The 20,137-nt window shown below is 38.2% G+C and overlaps 3 protein-coding genes across 3 annotated transcripts; all 3 read right to left on the bottom strand.

The window, feature by feature from the left end:
• Positions 1–7,530: 7,530 nt before the first annotated feature.
• LOC109997372 (trace amine-associated receptor 1-like) lies at positions 7,531–8,258 on the bottom strand. Its single transcript, XM_020651835.2, has one exon. The coding sequence runs from the start codon at positions 8,230–8,232 to the stop codon at positions 7,531–7,533; it is 702 nt and encodes a 233-aa protein (XP_020507491.2). The 5' UTR covers positions 8,233–8,258.
• Positions 8,259–11,711: 3,453 nt separating this feature from the next.
• Positions 11,712–13,748, bottom strand: LOC109976433 (trace amine-associated receptor 1-like). Its single transcript, XM_020626551.2, has 2 exons — positions 12,925–13,748; positions 11,712–11,728 (listed from the first exon to the last, which is right to left on the bottom strand). Exons 1-2 carry the CDS (start codon positions 13,643–13,645, stop codon positions 11,712–11,714), a joined length of 738 nt encoding a protein of 245 aa, XP_020482207.2. The 5' UTR covers positions 13,646–13,748.
• A 2,805-nt stretch (positions 13,749–16,553) lies between these two features.
• On the bottom strand, positions 16,554–17,549 carry LOC109976432 (trace amine-associated receptor 1-like). The gene is made up of 2 exons (XM_065960511.1): positions 17,261–17,549; positions 16,554–17,191 (listed from the first exon to the last, which is right to left on the bottom strand). The coding sequence occupies exons 1-2, from the start codon at positions 17,547–17,549 to the stop codon at positions 16,554–16,556; spliced, it is 927 nt and encodes a 308-aa protein (XP_065816583.1).
• Between the last annotated feature and the right edge of the window lie 2,588 nt (positions 17,550–20,137).

A 20,137-nucleotide genomic window follows, 5' to 3' on the forward strand; every position in this document is an offset into this window, starting at 1 on the left:
TTGAACGACACACCATTAACGCCAGCGGAAACGCTTCCACCCAATTCAAACCTGTGTGTTGGCAGATTTTAACAATGCGGTTTTTTAACACACCATTCATTTTTTCACAAGCACCTTGGCTTTGCGGATGATAAACAGCTCCTAGACGTTGTTTAATTCCCAATTTTTGCAGAATTAGTCTTACTGTTTTATCTACGAACTCTTTCCCATTATCTGAGGATATGCGGTCTGGGAGTCCCCACCTGCTTATAACCTCACGACACAAAAACTTGAAAACTTGGCAGCAGACTGAGCATCTTTCCGCTTGGTTGGACAGACTTCAACCCATCTTGAAAATCTATCCACAACAACTAGCATATATCTTTTACCTCCTACTGGTCTTATCCTGTCAACAAAATCCACAACTAACTCACGCATAGGACCTGTTGGCGTTGGAATGTAACCGGGAGGAACCATCACACCCCTACGAACGTTGTTTTTTAGACAGATAGTACACCTGCCTATGACATAATCAATCTGCTCATGCAAATACAGTACCCAAAAACCATACTTTTTCTTAATCTTTCTCCTAACTCCCCCCTTGCACTCGGGCTAAACCATGTGCTTTCTAAATCATCAGACCTAGCAGGTCTAACAATTTCCTTATCTGAGCATTCACTTAACTCTCTACTTCCTGAACCTTCACTATTCTACCTTACAATTCCTTCAACATAAATCTAACTCCTTGACCTTTCCTGTAAACAACAGAAAAGTCCTCTCCAACCTCAACATCCACCATACTCCTCTGAAATCTCCTCTGTTCTGTAACATTCACAAGCAAAATGGCTTAGCTGTCCACAATTATGACACACTCCTGAAGACTGTTGGAAATTTCCTCCTCTGCCTCTTTCTAAACTTCCTATCTGTGGTTGGTCAAAAACTGACTGTGGAAAAGGTGCAGTGGGGATCATGGATAACAGCTGAGGTAGCTGAAACTGGATCTGGTCATGCTGCGGCTGTGGTGGTAATTGATTTGGTTGATGCTGACTTTGCATAACCACAGCTTGTTTCATCTTATTATCCACCAGCTGTAGTTGGTTAAGCTTTCTAAGAGTTTCCTGGTCCTGTTTCTTCTGGACTGGTAGATTCACTTATGTTCACAAGGCATCTATTTATAGACCTCTCAATCTCTCTTAAAATCCTGCATCCATCATCTTCCACCCCTGCATCGGCTGCTAGCTGGTGAAGATATGTAGGACCTTCTCTCTCTGAGTCTCCATCACTATCACTCTCATCTGTGACGTGATAGTTGCCCTCCTGTCTAATCACTGGGAGCTGAGGATAAACATCAGTAAACTTCACTTCCTTCTCATAAGGCGGGCGCTTCTTTACTAAGGCAGTATGTGAGAAGGGTGTGTTAACCTTCTCCATTAACTTACCCACTGCCTTATCATTTTTCTGTATTTCTTGCATACCGCAGCCTCTTTTTTCGTTTGCAGCTTCTAACAGTTTCTGTCCTTCATTTTCAAACAACTGCAGAACGCCAAGCTCAGTTTGTCTTTTCTCCATACGCCTTTTTCCCTTTTTCCCCTTCTTCTGCTTTACCTTGTATATAGACACAAGTACCTGTATTGTTTTGATCACATCCGGGTTCAAAGTCCCTTCCACTGGCCAAGGCTGGTCAATGTCAGGCCAACGCTTACTCCATTTTTCTGATATTTTTGGAATATCTTTAACAAGAGGATTAGTCTTCTGTACTACATCAACAGGAGTGATTGATTTTGTAATTTTGGTGTCCATCTTTGACATTACAATGACCCTCTTAGTTCCTCGTATTGTAAGTCAAACTGAAATTAGTCAAACTATTTAGAAAGTACTGTTACCACACTTGAAAGTGAATGAATTTGCCAACCCCAAAGGAGACCAAAGCCTTCTTACTATGAAAGCAAAAGCACTCCTTTATCACCGAATGCATCTAATCACACTTATTTAGCTTAAAATTATGGAAATAATGTCAATGTTCCATCTCAAAATAGCCCAGGTCAAGCTAGACCATACTCAAACAATGAAACCAGCATTCACAGCACTCAACCGCATTTGAATCAAATCAACTTTTCCATAAATGATCAATCAAATCAAAAATACTCCATTATTGACCAAATGCTTCAATTAGTCAGTCTGTTGCCAAGACTTCCTCCTATATAATTGTAATATGATACATAGAAGAAACAATGTAAGCCTCTATGTGAAAACAGACTAAACATGTATCAAAGATGTTGACTATAAAAATGTGTATACACAGATAGAAAAGTTCAGGTGTTTGTTGAAAGAGTTTGTGGATAAAACCGCACTGGCCTTGATCAAGCTGGATTCAGGATCCCTACATGCTGTCATCCGCAAGCTTCCAGTGTCTGTGAAGTACCCGCCAGGTATCTGCTCATCTGCCCTTTTTGGACTGATCCAGTTCAGACACAATCCATCTGTCTGTCTTCCCTTTAGCTCTCACACAGCATAGTAAAAACAGAGAAGACAAAAAAGAAACAAAACAAAAGTTGAGTGTCTTAGGGTCACTCTGAATCCATATACACAATGCAATAACAATTCAGTGAAATATGCACACATTATCTGTAATCTTTATCTATTTTTTTTTATCTATTGCAAAGGCTGTCTCCCTGCCTGGGGTGTGTTTTCCTCTCCACTCCCCTTAACAGGAGGAGTAAGCTAATTGGCTTTCTATGTGAGGCAACGCCTCTTGGACCCGCCTCCTAATTTTAGCAAGGGCTTCCAGTCTAACCTGGCTGTCAAAGGGTTAACATCGTCTCCAAACCCTATGGTCCAAACCTAGTGCATTTAATGCACAGACAGGCGCATCTCACCCGTGGGTGTTGTGGCACCCATACTTTCACTGAAATGTACGCTTTTTACTAGTGGAGTCATTAAAAGAAAACTTATCGGTCAAGTAAGATTTATTAAGTGACAACTAAGCCAATCATAGCTATTTGATTACAGTTGAAGCACGGTAAGGTTACATTTGCATTTCACATTTTATGTGAAGACCGGAAATAAAGAGACTGAGGCGTAAGGCAATAAGAAAAGCAAAATAATGGCATCACAAAGAACCGTTTTGAATCTGGTTTCTAGAGCTGACTGGGTTACTCACAATGGATGTTCATAAAGTTAGTGTCTAATTATCTTTTGTAACTTTGTCTTGTTATATGATGTTTCAGCTAAACTTAGTTATTGGACATTAAATGAAACAGAATGTGTTGATTTCGTAGAGGGTGGTAATATACTAGCACAGAACACACACTTTTAAGATCACTGCTACACCCCTGTGCACAGAGTCTATGCACACACAAAAATCAGCACAGTATCCTCCCAATCAACAGCCAAATAGAAAATGTATTCTCTAATAGTCAAAACCAACTTCTCTACCTATTTTAAACCAAACTATATGTTCTTTTGAACAGACAAAATTTGCAGCATAATGTGGTCACACACATACGCTCAAACAGACAGAAAGAGAAGTTCACACTCCAATCAGCCGGCAGTTCTAAACTTTATCAGGAATTTTTCTGTTCTTTGATCGAATCTTGCTACCTGAATGGGTACAGACTATCCTCGCTGGTCTCTCCACTTCTGTTAAAAACAGATACTATATATACTTATGTTATGTATAAACGTCCTTTATTAGGCTCATGTGTATTTATCAGATTAAACAAACATCCTCTGAGGGGCTCATATTTTTATCAAATCGAATATATAAAGTCCCCTGAAACAAAGGGCTCATAGGTTTTTAACACTGATGAAGATCAGATAAGTAAAAGTCCTCTGAAACAAAGGCTCATATTTTTTATCAAATCGGATATATAAACGTCCCCTTAGACAAAGGGCTCATAGATTTTTAACACTGATGAAGCAAAAATGTGCCCTCTTATAAGTTACTAAATCGCCTTTGAACCAATCACCTGCTATATATGCCTATTTAATAATAAATCTATTCTATTTATCAATCACACATATACAAGAACATTTCCAGATCAAATACACATCTTCACACCACACAGACCTCTCAAACACATCCAAATCACAACACAAGAGACAAGACACAGACAGAGACAGAGACCATCCAGCAGCCACACACACACAAACACTTCAGGCTGTATAGAGCTTGAGCGCACACACATTCCAAGACAGCCGCGCCTCAGCGAGCGCACACACATTTCAAAAACAGCAGCGCCTCAGCGAGCGCACACACATTTCAGTTCAAATTTTGAAGTCGACTCATTTATAATTTTCCTCTATCAAATTTTTTACTTTGGTCAAACTTTTAACAAATTGTCTTTTAACAAATTACTTCACACTGCATGCTTCAATGCACACTTTTTCCTTTACTCAGCACTTTTTTCCACTTTTCTCAAAACTCTTTTGTATTCTATTCCTTATCTTCACTTTTCATCTTTTTACTTCTCATCTTTACACTTCTCATCTTTATTTCTTCTCTTTTATTTACCTACATTATACGTTTATAATTTATCCAAATACCCTGGCCAGGGATCCCCTTTGTTTTATTTTTACTCAAATTTGACTACTTCTTAAAGCCAACTTTCACTTCAGTGTCTAATTTACACATGACTTACTGTTAAGAGGATACGGGCCCTGTCCTTGTTAAACTTGCATAGTTTTTTAGCTAACTGGTCTCGTTACTAGTTGCGCTTATGCTATCATTACCTTTCAACTTTATTCATCTCTTCTTTATTCCCCTTTAATTACATACTTTTTAACTCAATAAACCCCAATTTAGACAGAGAATTACTCCAACATCAACACATCATTGCACTTCAGTTCTTTGACAGTGCGGCCAAAATTGCCGAGAGACGACAGAAACAGCTCCGCAATATGTGCAGAAAAAAGAAAGAAACACTTACGAAGTGATGGAAATAATGAACAAGCTGTGGTCCCCTGCAGAAGGCCCCAACTGATCCTGTTCCGTGACGCCAAAATTGATGTGGATTTCCTTGTTGTTGATATGTTTGATGATGAAGAAATTCGCCGTTGAGACTGACTTGCTTTCAAAGAGTATAATTTTATTTAAGCAAGAAACAGAATCACTGGTCACGTCTGACCAGGAGGATCAAGAAGCCAATAATGATCTCCCCCGAACACACAGAGACAATTGCTTATATGCATCTAAACATCTGCTTTTCGTCATGGGTCATAAAAACATCAAGTTACACAACCATATATGGCAATACTCCTATACAACACCTCAATGTAAACATTCCACTTGAGGGGACTCCTAAATCTCCTTCAGATACTATCTCCAGACGAGCCCGTTGTAAACTTAAAGAAGCAGTATATTATCTCTGTCCTGGTTACATCAGACACTTCATTACAAAGCAGCAGGCAGGTGAGAGTGAGTAACCATGGTGACTGTCTGTCTGTCAATCAACGATGTCCCGCCTCCTCTATGAATTAAACTCTTCTGTCAGTAAAACGTACTTTGATCATGTGTCACAGAATGAACACATTCTGTATTATGTTTGATTATATATAAACTAAACTAACGTTAGTCCAATAATGTCATAAAAACAACAAAGATTGCAGAGCCTGTATGAAGCTCCAGCTGTAGGAACTCTGCAGGGCTAAAATAGAACAGAAACACAAGAACTCGAAGTCTGCATGTTTTTAAATGAATGCATCACTGCGTGAAAATGTTCCTGATGAACATAAAAAGAGGACACATAACTAAATCCTAATTTCAAAGTGGTGAGGAAAACCTTCAAATTGTGCATAAATATTGATCAAATCGAGGGAAAGACATTTCTGTTGTTAAAGATGTTCTGGGTGAGAGACCTCCAGACCTCCTACAAAGATGTTTTTCAAATAGATTAAACTTGTCAGCAATATGACCGCTATGGACTTTCAAGGTAGAAATACTCAAAACTCTTTTGTGTTTTGTGTTTTTGATAAAATAACAATGCTAGAATAAAATACAGACACATTTAGGAAAAGTCATGGTCCTGTAGTTACATAGGTTTTATTTTAAGTAAGTTATTACATTGAAAAATAAAACAAACAGTCAAAATGACTGCCTTGGTCTTTCTAGTGTTAAAGCTGCTCCATAAGCATTTTCACTTGCAATTCATGAGGGAGGGCAAAGTCTCTGGACCGCTGCTGCTGTAGCCAATATAGAGAACTACTGACTGGGATTGTACAAGTTTACTGCCACATAATTTACAGCTTTAATAAGCGTCAGTAGTAATGAGTAAGAAGTGCTGAGTAGACAAACGTGGCCCATTAGATGGTGAAGATATATTGAACTAAAAGACTGCTGTTTCAAGCCGCGATATCTAACCCCGCCCTGTGAAGTTTCGCTTTTAATCTGAATTTAGTTACAGAGGCGAGATGTTATCAGCTGAGCCATCAGGGAGCGCAGCGCTGTATGAGTGTACATGTCTGACTGCGTGTGTATGTGGAACTCCTGCTTCGGCAATGCTGAAACACAATGTGAATTCACAGACCTGGACACAATGTATAATGCCATCGCAGCATCAATATGAATCTATAAAGACGTGATGAAGGCTGAGCTGAATTGTGACACTTAGGCAGAAAAAAAGCAATGTGAAAAGGACTAATGATGGAGAGATAAAGGGGAACATATAGAGTCAGTATGTAAACAGACACAACAAATGGGCCATGTGAGAACAATCGGTCTGCCAGGGTCAATGGGAAATGGAAACAGCAACAGTATGATGATGTTCTGTCTCAGTGATACACAGAGTCAACAGCTGCTTGACTTGTTAAAAGCCTCTCAACAGGCTGACTGCCCCCCCAAAAAAATCTGACTTGTATGCACGAAATGGCACACAGAGAGAGACACAGACACAGATTTACATTCACACACATTATAATCAGAATAGTTCACATTATTGATCAGGCTGGCAGTAGACGGGGGGAAACTGTTCCTGTGGCGTGAGGTTTTGGTCCTGATAGACTGCCGCCTCTTACCAGAGGGTAGGGTCTTGAACAGGCCATGTCCGGGGTGAGAGGTATCGGCCACAGTTTAACCTGCACACCTCAGGGTCTTGGAGGTGTACATGTCGTGGTTGCAGCTAATCACCCTCTCTGCATACATAGTGCACTTATCAAAAGATGGGCTTCCCACCTTGACGCTAAGAGGCAGAGCTAGACTCAAGAGTCCATGGCTGTAGATACACTTTAAAAAAAAAAAATATATATATATATATATATATATATATATTAGCTAAAATGACAGAGCTTCTGTTCATATTCTTGAAAGCAGAAAGATCCACTGCATTCTGGTCAACCAACTAAATCAGTGGTGGTCCGAGTTGTTTCCAAAAGATCCATTAGCAGATCTATTTGATTCAAAAGGCACATTTACAACAATTTCATCAACATTTTGCTTGTAAAAATAAAAACTGAATTCCCAAATTGTTAAATTTTCATCAGTTTATTCAGTGAAAAGTGTTGTCTCAGAAATGCCATATATAAAGATGTTACCTGAGGTTAATAATTAAATAATAATTATAAAGCCTTTCTGAACCAACTATAAAAGAATGCATATATCATAGGGTTCACAGCAGAATTCAAGTATGCCAACCATGCAAGTGTTACAATAAATTTTGGCGGTATTGAGTAACTAACAAAAGGATTGATGATGTTAAAAACAAAAAATGGAGTCGTAAAGCACAGAAAAACCCCCATTACAATAGCCAGGGTTTTAGTGGCTTTTGTCTGGCTTGTGTTTGACTTTTTTACTGAGTTCACACATCCTGCATTTTGTATGCTGCGAAACTGTTTCCGTGCCTCAAGGAAAATCTTAAGGTAAACACAGAGCATTATTATTCCGGGCAAGTAAAAAGAAATCACTGAGAAGACAGTACTAGACACTCCACTCATAATCAAAACACATCCTCCTTCACATACAACATGGTTATAATAAAACTCTTCAACACCCAAAATATTTAACTTCAGAAAAATCATTCCAAAGCCTAAAATAACTGAAAAACTCCAACTGATCAGGATCATGACCAAAACAACATTCACAGATATTTTTCTTCTGTAAAGCAGAGGTTGGCAAACAGCGTAGTATCGGTCAACTGCTATGAAGGAAAGAGTGATAATTGATGCTGTACACAGCGTGGGAGCAGAACTCATGTAGACATTACAGAAGAAGTCGCCAAAATACCAACAAGACTCAATTGTTTGAATCATAAAAGGGAACATGACTATTATCCCTGAAAGCAGGTCAGACATAGCCAGAGACAAAATCAGATAATTTGTTGGAGTATGGAGCTGCTTAAAATAAGCCACTGAGAAAGTGACCAAAAGGTTTCCACACACTGTTAGAATGATTATGACCCCGAAAATGATGTAGAGGGTAACACGTAGGGGTATGGGATAACTTGACTTCAAACATGAAGTGTTTCTGGACTCAAAGCAGCGTTCTGGCTCCATCTGTTTGAAAGGAGACGAGAATTGAACAAAAATAGGAATGGATTCAAATGCACATGATATTGCTTTCTAAACAATAGATGTATCTTTATTATTAAAATCAATACACAAGCTCCATTCACCTGTTTCATTTAACATTTGCTGAAAAAAACAAACTGGTAACATATTGCAAAACCGTAACCTGATGGAAGAACAAAACTTGATGTATATTTTGTTGAGAATAAAGTTTGGCTCATGATTAGGGACTCAAAATCAGGTCTCAGCTGTCTATTTATTTTGGTTCATGATTCTGCACACAGCTTAGAACTACTGTAAAACATTAGGTTTCATTAGGCCTACCCCATTGCTAATAGACAGTCTGCTCAATTACAAAAACAAACATTTCCAGACATTAATTTTGTCTTCTTAAAGAAATAAGAAATATGAGCATTGGCAAGTTTACATACTGTACAAATACATACCTACAAATCCTACACTTACCTTCCACAATTAGAAGGACAGTGTGGCCAGCAGAGCACAGTCTGCCACATGAGGTCAGCTTTTCTTCTACCAAATGAGCTCTGCCTCTGTGGCCAGTAAAGTCAGAGTTTAAATAAAAGACCTTCAGAGATGGAGGTTGGACAATCTGTCCCAGCAGACAGAAAAAGAGATACAGCAGGTAGTGAATGTCCCTTTACAATTCAACAATGGGTTCTTAGCTGAAAGATTTAAAGTTAACCTTTTTAATGTTTGGCTGGGAGTTTTACAAAAGGCCGACATGAGTCACTTTTTTTGGACTAGTGGCTCAGATGGCCAAAGACAAACTGGACTTGATGTCAGCCCCATGTGCATGTGTTTAAGAATCTTATTATTTATTTTTTCTTGCCACAGCAAGTTGCTCCCTGACCTGTCCAACCTGCCCAGTCAGTCTGCATGTGCAACATGCGACAGAGAAGAGAATTATGGCTTGAGCGTAGTCTTATAGTCTGAGGTTCTGCAACACCTCTTCAACCTGAGTCTGAGCCAGGAGAGGATACCGGTGCTGTGGAAAATGTCCTGCTTGGTCCCGGTCCCAAAGAAGACGACACCATCTGATCTCAAGGACTATCGACCAGTGGCTCTCATATCTCATGTGATGAAAGTGTTGGAGAGGCTCGTATTGACCCACCTCAGGCCGCAGGTGAAACCATCCCTTGACCCTCTACAATTTGCCTACCAGCCACACCTGGGAGTGGACGATGCCATCATCTACCTGCTGCAGCGTGCTCACTCACATCTGGAGGGAAACGGCTGCACTGTGAGAATCACCTTTTTTGATTTCTCCAGTGCATTCAACACCATCCAGCCACAACTGCTGGAAGAGAAGCTGCAGTTGATGGGTGTGGACTCGTCCATCACCTCCTGGATTACTGACTACCTGACAGACAGACCACAATTTGTCCGACTTGGCAGTGTTCAGTCTGGAATGGTGGAGAGCAGTACAGGAGCTCCACAGGGGACTGTGCTGTCTCCTTTCCTTTTCACCTTGTACACCTCTGACTTTCAGTACAACTCCAGATCATGCCACTTGCAGACGTTTTCTGATGACTCTGCGGTGGTGGGGTGTATAAATGATGGGCAAGAGGGGGAGTACAGAGAGCTGGTGGATAACTTTGTGGAGTGGACAGGAAGAAATCACTTGATTCTGAACTTGGATAAGACCAGGGAGATGGTGATTGACTTCAGAAGGAAGAGGACAGCGCCACCACCGCTATGCATCCTGGGAGAGGATGTGTCTGTGGTGGAGGAGTACAAGTACCTGGGTGTCAACATAGACAACAAACTGAACTGGAAGGCCAACACTCAGGCTGTGTACAAGAAGGGGATGAGCCGACTCTACTTTCTGAGGAAGCTGAGATCCTTCAACGTGTGCAGCAAGATGTTGGAGATCTTCTATCAGTCTGTTGTGGCCAGTGCACTGTTCTCTGCTGTGGTCTGCTGGGGGAACAGCATTGGAGCTGGTGAGACTAAGAGACTGGACAAACTGCTCTGTGATAGGCTGCAAGCTGGGCTCTTTTGTAGTGGTGACAGAGAGGAGGGCTCTGAAAAAACTGTTATCCATTATGGATAATCCTGATCACCCTCTGCACACCCTACTGGACAAACAGCGGAGCAGCTTCTCCAACAGACTGATCCAACTCCGCTGTCACAAGGACAGATACAAGAAATATTTCTTACCGAAGGCCATAACTCTACAACAGCTCCCCTCATGCGAGCAGAGAACTGTCATCATGATAATATCTGTCTCTCCTGTAATCTGTTCTGCACATGTTAAATTTACAATTTATCCCTGCACTCATGCTCACTTCATTTGGCTGTCTACTCGCCGTTATATTGTATAGTTTCTGCTTATAATATGTCTACACTCATGCACTTTAACTTATGTCAATACTGTCCATTTACTACTCTGTTTTTGCACATTTACATTTACATTTAATCTTTAATATTTAATTTATAACCATCTACGACTCTGTTTTTGCACATTTACATTCAATCTTCCATATTTAATCTTCCTATTCAAGACTAGTAATGCTTAGTGAAATCCTGGTTGTATATATTCACATTCTTATTTTTGATATCTTTTAGTACTTATTTACTTTGTAGTTAATATTATATTGTGTTTAGATTGCTAACATTGTGTTTTTTACTCATATTGTGTGTTGGATAACTTGCTGCTGTACCGCCACAATTTCCCAGTTTGGGATCAATAAAGTAACTCTATTTTATTCTATTCTATTCTATTCTATTCTATTCTATTCTATTCTATTCTATTCGGATTGTCACGCTGACACGTAGGGTTTAAAATTGGTTCTTAAATTCAAGTATATGTGAGGCAAATAGATTTAGTCCATGCTAAAACCTTAACAAACTTTTGCAAGATTCAGAAGTTTAATGTTAACAGGTTAAATCTAATTTTGAACTGGACATGGCGACAGCTACCACAAAACTCTGCCGCACGAGTACTGACAAAGACCAGAAGGAGAGCACACATCACACCTGTTTTAAAATCTTGACACTGGCTGCCTGTTAGTTTTCGTGTTGATTTTAAAATTATTTTATTAGTTTATAAAGCACTACATGGCCTTGCACCAGAATACCTATCAGATATGATTTTAGTTTATGTACCAGTACCACCCCTCAGATCCTCCAGTTCCTCTCTTTTAGTTGTTCCACAGAGCAGGACAAAAACCTTTGGTGATACTGTTTTCAGCTGTTACGCGCTGAGACTGTGGTCAACCTTCCTGAGGGTCTGAGAGGAGCCGAGAATATTGAGATTTTTAAACAGTCTTAAAACTAATTTATTCAGTCTGGCTTTGATATAGTGCTTTATATAAATTCAAATCTTAACATTATTGTATTGTCTTTTTTATCTTACTACAATTTTTTAATATTTTTCTCCTATGTATTTCCTATCTTATTGCTTTTATGCGTCGTATTTTATTTTTTCATTTTAATTTATTAAATTGTTATTGGTGTGCATTAGTCTTTCATTGATTTTATAAATGACTTTTTCGTCAATAACTTTTCTGCACTCTTGTAAAGCACTATGAACTGCAATTTAATTTGTCTGAAAGGTGCTATATAAATAAAGTTTGATTGATTGATTGATTGACTATCATTCGGCTCCAATACAGCACCTACAGGCCCCTTAACTCAGACTGAAAATCCTCAAAGTATTATATGACAAAAGAAACAATTGATTGGCAACTACATGTACTTTTTCAGGCTTTGAGAGAAAGGGGTTTATATATATATATATGTCTAGAGTTTGCTGAATTGTCTGAATCAAAAGAAGTCTTGAATGAAGTTTAATTACATGTCATCAAAATGAATTATCAACTTACCCTGTTGATTACTGAGGGAAGGACTTACTTAAGCTGCCTAGTTAATTGTCTAGATAACTAACTTATTTCAGAATTCTCAGTTGGAGAAAATATTCAAGGTATAATTCTGTTGTGACAGTTTTGGCATTTACTGTTTCTCAGTGAAGATCAGTTAAAGTTTGAAAGAGTCAAATGCTTCACTAATAGGTGTGCAGCTCTCCTATTGAATGATCAAAGCACCCTTTTTTATCAAGTTTTCGAAAGTCAAAACTCGAAAGTTGAAGACAAAATTATTTTAACAAAGTTATGATAATCTTTATCTGATATGTGTTTCACCTAAAATGACAGTAGCTAAAATGACATAGCTTGTGATAATACTCTTGGAGGAATCCCAGCAGAAAGATCCACTGCATTCTGGTCAACCAACTAAATCAGTGGTGGTCCGAGTTGTTTCCAAAAGATCCATTAGCAGATCTATTTTATCCAAATGGCACTATTACATCATCAATTACATAAACATTTTGCTTGTAAAAATAAAAACTGACTTCCCAAATCGTTAAATTTTCATCAGTTTATTCAGTGAAAAGTGTTGTATCAGAAATGTCAGATTTAAAGATGTTACCTGAGGTCAATAATTTAAAAGCCTTTCTGAACCAACTATAAAAGAATGCATATATTATAGGGTTCACAGCAGAATTCAAGTATCCCAACCATAGAAGTGTTACAATAAATGTTGGCGGTGTTGAGTGACTAATAAAAGGATCGATGATGATACGAACGAAAAATGGAGTCCAAAAGCACAGAAAGACCCCCATTACAATAGCTAGGGTTTTAGTGGCCTTTGTCTGGCTTGTGTTTGACTTTTTTACTGAGTTCACACATCCTGCAATTTGTATGCTGCGAAATTGTGTCTGTGCCACAAGGAAAATCTTAAGGTAAACACAGAGCATTATTATTCCGGGCAAGTAAAAAGAAATCACTGTGGAGACAGTACTAGACATTTTACTCTGAAACATAACACATCCTCCTTCACATACAACATGATTATAATAAAACTCTTCAACACCCAAAATATTTAACTTCAGAAAAATCATTCCAAAACCTAAAATAACTGAAATACTCCAACAGATCAGGATCATGATCAACACAACATTAACAGATATTTTACTTCTGTAAAGCAGAGGTTGGCAAACAGCGTAGTATCGGTCAACTGATATGAAGGAAAGATTGAGAATTGATGCTGTACACAACGTGACATCAGAACTCAAACTGATTTTACAGAAGAAGTCCCCAAAATACCAACAAGACTCAACAGTTTGAATCATACCAGGGAACATGACCATTATCCCTAAAAGCAGGTCAGACACAGCCAGAGACAAAATCAAGTAATTTGTTGGAGTATGGAGCTGCTTAAAATAAGCCACTGAGAAAGTGACCAAAAGGTTTCCACACACTGTTAGGATGATTATGACCCCTAAAATGATGTAGAGGGTAACACGTAGGGGTATGGGATAACTTGACTTCAAACATGAAGTGTTTCTGGACTCAAAGCAGCGTTCTGGCTCCATCTGTTTGAAAGGAAACAAGAACTGAACAAAAATAGGAATGGATTCAAATGCACATGATATTGCTTTCTAAACAATAGATGTATCTTTATTATTAAAATCAATACACAAGCTCAAAAACCGTTGCAAAACCGTAACCTGATGGAAGAACAAAACTTGATGTACATTTTGTTGAGAATAAAGTTTGGCTCATGATTAGGGACTCAAAATCAGGTCTCAACTGTCTATTTCTTTTGGTTCATGATTCTGCACACAGCTTACAACTACTATAAAACATTAGGTTTTATTAGGCCTACCTCATAGAAAATAGACAGTCTGCTCAATTACAAAAACAAATATTTCCAGACATTAATTTCATCTTCATAAAGAAATAAGAAATATGAGCATTGGCAAGTTTACATACTGTACAAATACATACATACAAATCCTACACTTACCTTCCACAGTTAGCAGGACAGTGTGGCCAGCAGAGCACAATCTGCCACATATGAGGTCACCTTTTTGTTCCACCAAATGAGCTCTGCCTCTGTGGCCAGTAAAGTCAGAGTTTAAATAAAAGACCTTCAGAGATGGAGGTTGGACAATCTGTCCCAGCAGACAGAAAAAGAGATACAGCAGGTAGTGAATGTCCCTTCACAATTCAACAATGGGATTCTTACCTGAAGGTTTTAAAGTTTTTTGTTTGGCTGGGAGTTTTACAAATGGCCGACAGGAGTCACTTTTCTTGGACTAGTGGCCCAGAGGGCCATTGACAAACTGGACTTGATATCAGCACTTGTGTATGTGTTTAACAATAATATATATATATATTTTTTCCATTATTACATGCCACAGCAAGTTGCTCCCTGACCTGTCCAACCTGCCCAGTCAGTCTGCATGTGCAACATGCGACAGAGAAGAGAATTATGGCTTGAGTGTAGTCTTATGGAGATAGTCCAGATTGTCATTTAAAGCAGAAATATTTAACGCTGTCACGCTGACAGGTTTAAAATTGGTTCTTAAATTTAAATTTAAAACATTGAATAGAGCTGTCTTCCTGGCCCCCTACTCCCTATTATCAATCCTTATGCAGGTTGCCATGTTAGTGACACTGAAGCTTCAGTGTTTAGCCAGCTCTGCATCAGTCTTGAACCTTTCTGTGTTCTAACCTCTTATCATTTTTCAAAAGCATCTCCAATATTGATCCTAGTTTGTGCACGTTTCTGCTCGTGGAGCTTATTAAAAACATGCAGAGGCTTTTTCAATCGGGTAGAATCAGTTTGATCTGAACCAGTTCACTTACCTGCTTTCATTGCATGCATTTAAACCGCCTGCAGTGCACCTGTGTGGGTTGCTTCTTAATAAAGTATTTTTTTAGTTTATAAAGCATTACATGGCCTTGCACCAGAATACCTATCAGATATGATTTTAGTTTATGTACCAGTACCACCTCTCAGATCCTCCAGTTCCTCTCTTTTAGTTGTTCCACAGAGCAGGACAAAAACCTTTGGTGATACTGTTTTCAGCTGTTACGCGCTGAGACTGTGGTCAACCTTCCTGAGGGTCTGAGAGGAGCCGAGAATATTGAGATTTTTAAACAGTCTTAAAACTCATTTATTCAGTCTGGCTTTGATATAGTGCTTTATATAAATTCAAATCTTAACATTATTGTATTGTCTTTTTTATCTTACTAATATTTTAAATATTTTTCTCCCATGTATTAATTTTACTATCTTATTGTTTTTATGTGTCATATTTTATTTTTTCATATAATTTTATTAAATTGTTATTGGTGTGCATTAGTCTCTCAATGATTTTATAAACTATTTTTCATCAATTACTTTTCTGCACTCTTGTAAAGCACTTTGAACTGCAATTTAATTTATCTGAAAGGTGCTATATAAATAAAGTTTGACTGATTGATTGATTGACTATCATTTGGCTCCAATACAGCACCTACAGGCCCCTTAACTCAGACTGAAAATCCTCAAAGTATTATATGACAAAAGAAACAATTGATTGGCAACTACATGTACTTTTTCAGGCTTTGAGAGAAAGGGGTTTATATATATATATATATAAATATATATATATATATATATATATATATATGTCTATACCTTTAGACATAGCTTTAGATAGCTGAATTGTCTGAATCAAGAGAAGTCTTGACTGAAGTTTAATTACATGTCATCAAAATGACTTATGAACCCTGTTAATTACTGAGGAAAGGACTTGTTTGGATAACTGACTTATTTCAGAATTCTCAGTTGGAGAAAATATTCAAGGTATAATTCTGTGTAGCTCTCCTATTGAATGATTAAAGCACCCTTTTTTATCAAGTTGACCTGAATGCTCTCCAATGGGGTGAAATTCTGAAGGACGCTAATTTACATATTAAGGAAAACTCGAAAGTTTAAGACAAAATTATTTCAACACAGTTATGATGATCTTTGGTGCTATATGGTTCACCTAACATGACAGTAGCTAAAATGACATAGCTTGTGATAATACTCTTGGAGGAATCCCAGCAGAAAGATCCACTGCATTCTGGTCAACCAATTAAATCAGTGGTGGTCCGAGTTGTTTCCAAAAGATCCATTAGCAGATCTATTTGATTCAAATGGCACTATTACATAATTAATTTCATAATCATTTTGCTTGTAAAATAAAAACTGACTTCCCAAATTGTTAAATTTTCATCAGTTTATTCAGTGAAAAGTGTTGTCTCAGAAATGTCAGATTTAAAGATGTTACCTGAGGTTAATAATTTAAATGCCTTTCTGAACCAACTATAAAAGAATGCATATATCATAGGGTTCACAGCAGAATTTGAATTTCCCAACCATCCAAGTGTTACAATAAATGTTGGCGGTATTGAGTAACTAATAAAAGGATTGATGATGTTACAAACAAAAAATGGAGTCCAAAAGCACAGAAAGACCCCCATTACAATAGCCAGGGTTTTAGTGGCCTTTGTCTGGCTTGTGTTTGACTTTTTTACTGAGTTCACACATCCTGCAATTTGTATGCTGCGAAACTGTGTCTGTGCCACAAGGAAAATCTTAAGGTAAACACAGAGCATTATTATTCCGGGCAAGTAAAAAGAAATCACTGAGGAGACAGTACTAGACATTCCACTCATAAAAAAAATACATCCTCCTTCACATGCAACATGGTTATAATAAAACTCTTCAACACCCAAAATATTTAACTTCAGAAAAATCATTCCAAAACCTAAAATAACTGAAATACTCCAACAGATCAGGATCATGATCAACACAACATTCACAGATATTTTACTTCTGTAAAGCAGAGGTTGGCAAACAGCGTAGTATCGGTCAACTGCTATGAAGGAAAGAGTGATAATTGATGCTGTAACCAATGTGTAAACAGAACTCATGTAGACATTACAGAAGAAGTCCCCAAAATACCAACAAGACTCAATTGTTTGAATCATACGAGGAAACATGACTATTATAGCTAAAAGCAGGTCAGACATAGCCAGAGACAAAATCAGGTAATTTGTTGGAGTATGGAGCTGCTTAAAATAAGCCACTGAGAAAGTGACCAAAAGGTTTCCACACACTGTTAGGATGATTATGACCCCTAAAATGATGTAGAGGGTAACATGTAGGGGTATGGGATAACTTGACTTCAAACATGAAGTGTTTCTGGACTCAAAGCAGCGTTCTGGCTCCATCTGTTTGAAAGGAAACGAGAATTGAACGAAATAGGAATTAATTTCGTCTTCTTGAAGAAATAAAAAATATGAGCATTACATACTGTACAAAAACATACATACAAATCCTACACTTACCTTCCACAGTTAGTAGGACAGTGGCCGGCAGAGCACAATATCCCACATATGAGGTCAGCTTTTTTTGAACCAAATGAGCTCTGCTTCTGTGGCCAGTAAAGTCAGAGTTTAAATAAAAGACCTTCAGAGATGGAGGTTGGACAATCTGTCCCAGTAGACAGAAAAAGAGATACAGCAGGTAGTGAATGTCCCTTCACAATTCAACAATGGATTCTTAGCTGAAATCTTTTTAAAGTTAACTTTTTCAGTGTTTGGCTGGGAGTTTTACAAATGGCCGACAGGAGTAACTTTCCTTGGTCTAGTGGCCCAGACGGAATTTGAAAAATTGGACTTGATGTCAGCACCTGTGTATCTGTTTAACAATCTCAAATGTTTTTATTTTATTTTATTATTTTTACTATTATATGCCACAGCAAGTATCTCCCTTACCTGTCCAACCTGCCCAGTCAGTCTGCATGTGCAACATGTGAGAGAGAAGACAATTATGACTTGAGTGTAGTCTTATAGAGATAGTCCAGATTGTCATTTAAAGCAGAAATATTTAACGCTGTCACGCTGACATGTAGGCTTTAAAATTGGTTCTTAAATTCAAAACATTGAATAGAGCTGTCTTCCTGGCCCCCTACTCCCTATTATCACTCTTTATGCAGGTTGCCATGTTAGTGACACTGAAGCTTCAGTGTTTAGCCAGCTCTGCATCAGTCTTGAACCTTTCTGCGTTCTAACCTCTTACCATTTTTCAAAAGCATCTCCAATATTGAGCACGTTTCTGCTCCGTTATGCTATTAGAAACATGCAGAGGCTTTTTAAGTTGGGTAGAATCAGTTTTGAACCAGTTCTCTTGCCTGCTTCCATCGCTTGCATTAAAACCGCCTGCAGTGCACCTGTGTGGGTTGCTTCTTAGCACAAGTCGCAATTAATGTCCACTTTTTACTGTCCTCCCTCGTCTCTTGTTGTCATTATATTCTCACACAACTTCCGCCAAACCCTTTCATGAAGTTATTGTCAAGATTTTCAATTCTCAATATCAAACATTGTTTGAAACAAATCAGCATGCCTGACTATAAGACTAACACTAAAATATTATCTGGTAAGATTATCGGTTCCGAGGTGCCTTGAATCGGGAATGACCCCACAATTGTTGGGAAGGAGGAATCGGACCTCAAATGGGCCCTATTTTCCTGCAGTCTGAACCAGGATTTACTAAATATATGTGAGGCAAATAGATTTAGTCCATGCTAAAACCTTAACAAACTTTTGCAAGATTCAGGGGTTTAATGTTAATAGGTTAAATCTAATTTTGAACTGGACATGGCGACAGCTACCACAAAACTCTGCCGCACGAGTACTGACAAAGACCAGAAGGAGAGCACACATCACACCTGTTTTAAAATCTTGACACTGGCTGCCTGTTAGTTTTCGTATTGATTTTAGTTGTTCCACAGAGCAGGACAAAAACCTTTGGTGATACTGTTTTCAGCTGTTACGCGCTGAGACTGTGGTCAACCTTCCTGAGGGTCTGAGAGGAGCAGAGAATATTGAGATTTTTAAACAGTCTTAAAACTAATTTATTCAGCCTGGCTTTGATATAGTGCTTTATATAAATTCAAATCTTAACATTATTGTATTGTCTTTTTTTTATCTTACTACAATTTTAAATATTTTTCTCATATGTATTAATTTTACTATCCTATTGCTTTTATGAGTCGTATTTTATTTTTTCATTTTAATTTATTAAATTGTTATTGGTGTGTATTCGTCTCTCAATGATTTAATAAACAACTTTTTTGTCAATAACTTTTCTGCACTCTTGTAAAGCACTTTGAACTGCAATTTAATTTGTCTGAAAGGTGCTATATTAATAAAGTTTGATTGATTGATTGATTGATTGACTATCATTTGGCTCCAATACAGCACCTACAGGCCCCTTAACTCAGACTGAAAATCCTCAAAGTATTATATGACAAGAGCAACAATTGATTGGCAACTACATGCACTTTTTCAGGCTTTGAGAGAAAGGGATTTATGTATATTTCTAGAGTTAGCTGAATTGTCTGAATCAAGAGAAGTCTAATTCTAAGTTTAATTACAGGTCATCAAAATGACTTATCAAGGGAGGACTTCCGGGTCACATATGGAGTAAACGTGTTTTCCTCGAGCTCCCACTCAACGCTATATACAGTATTACTACCTTTTTAAGCCTCATTTGCACATCTAGCAAGGTGGAACCCGGCAATTTGCTGATTGCTTACTATTCCCTATGCAAAAGATCCTGAAAATGTCAACGAAAGTGTCCAAAAAGAAATGGGATACACCGGCTCCAGTCACCACTGAGGATAACATGGCGGCCCTCATGAAGCTACTCGAGGAGCATAAAACTGCCCTCTGTGCAGAGTTCAAATCGGCCATAACACCACTGGAGGCGAAACTGGACTTTGTCCAAACAACGGTCACAGACCACGGACACCGTA

This window comes from Labrus bergylta, chromosome 11 (assembly GCF_963930695.1).
Source record: "Labrus bergylta chromosome 11, fLabBer1.1, whole genome shotgun sequence".
NCBI lineage: Eukaryota > Metazoa > Chordata > Actinopteri > Labriformes > Labridae > Labrus > Labrus bergylta.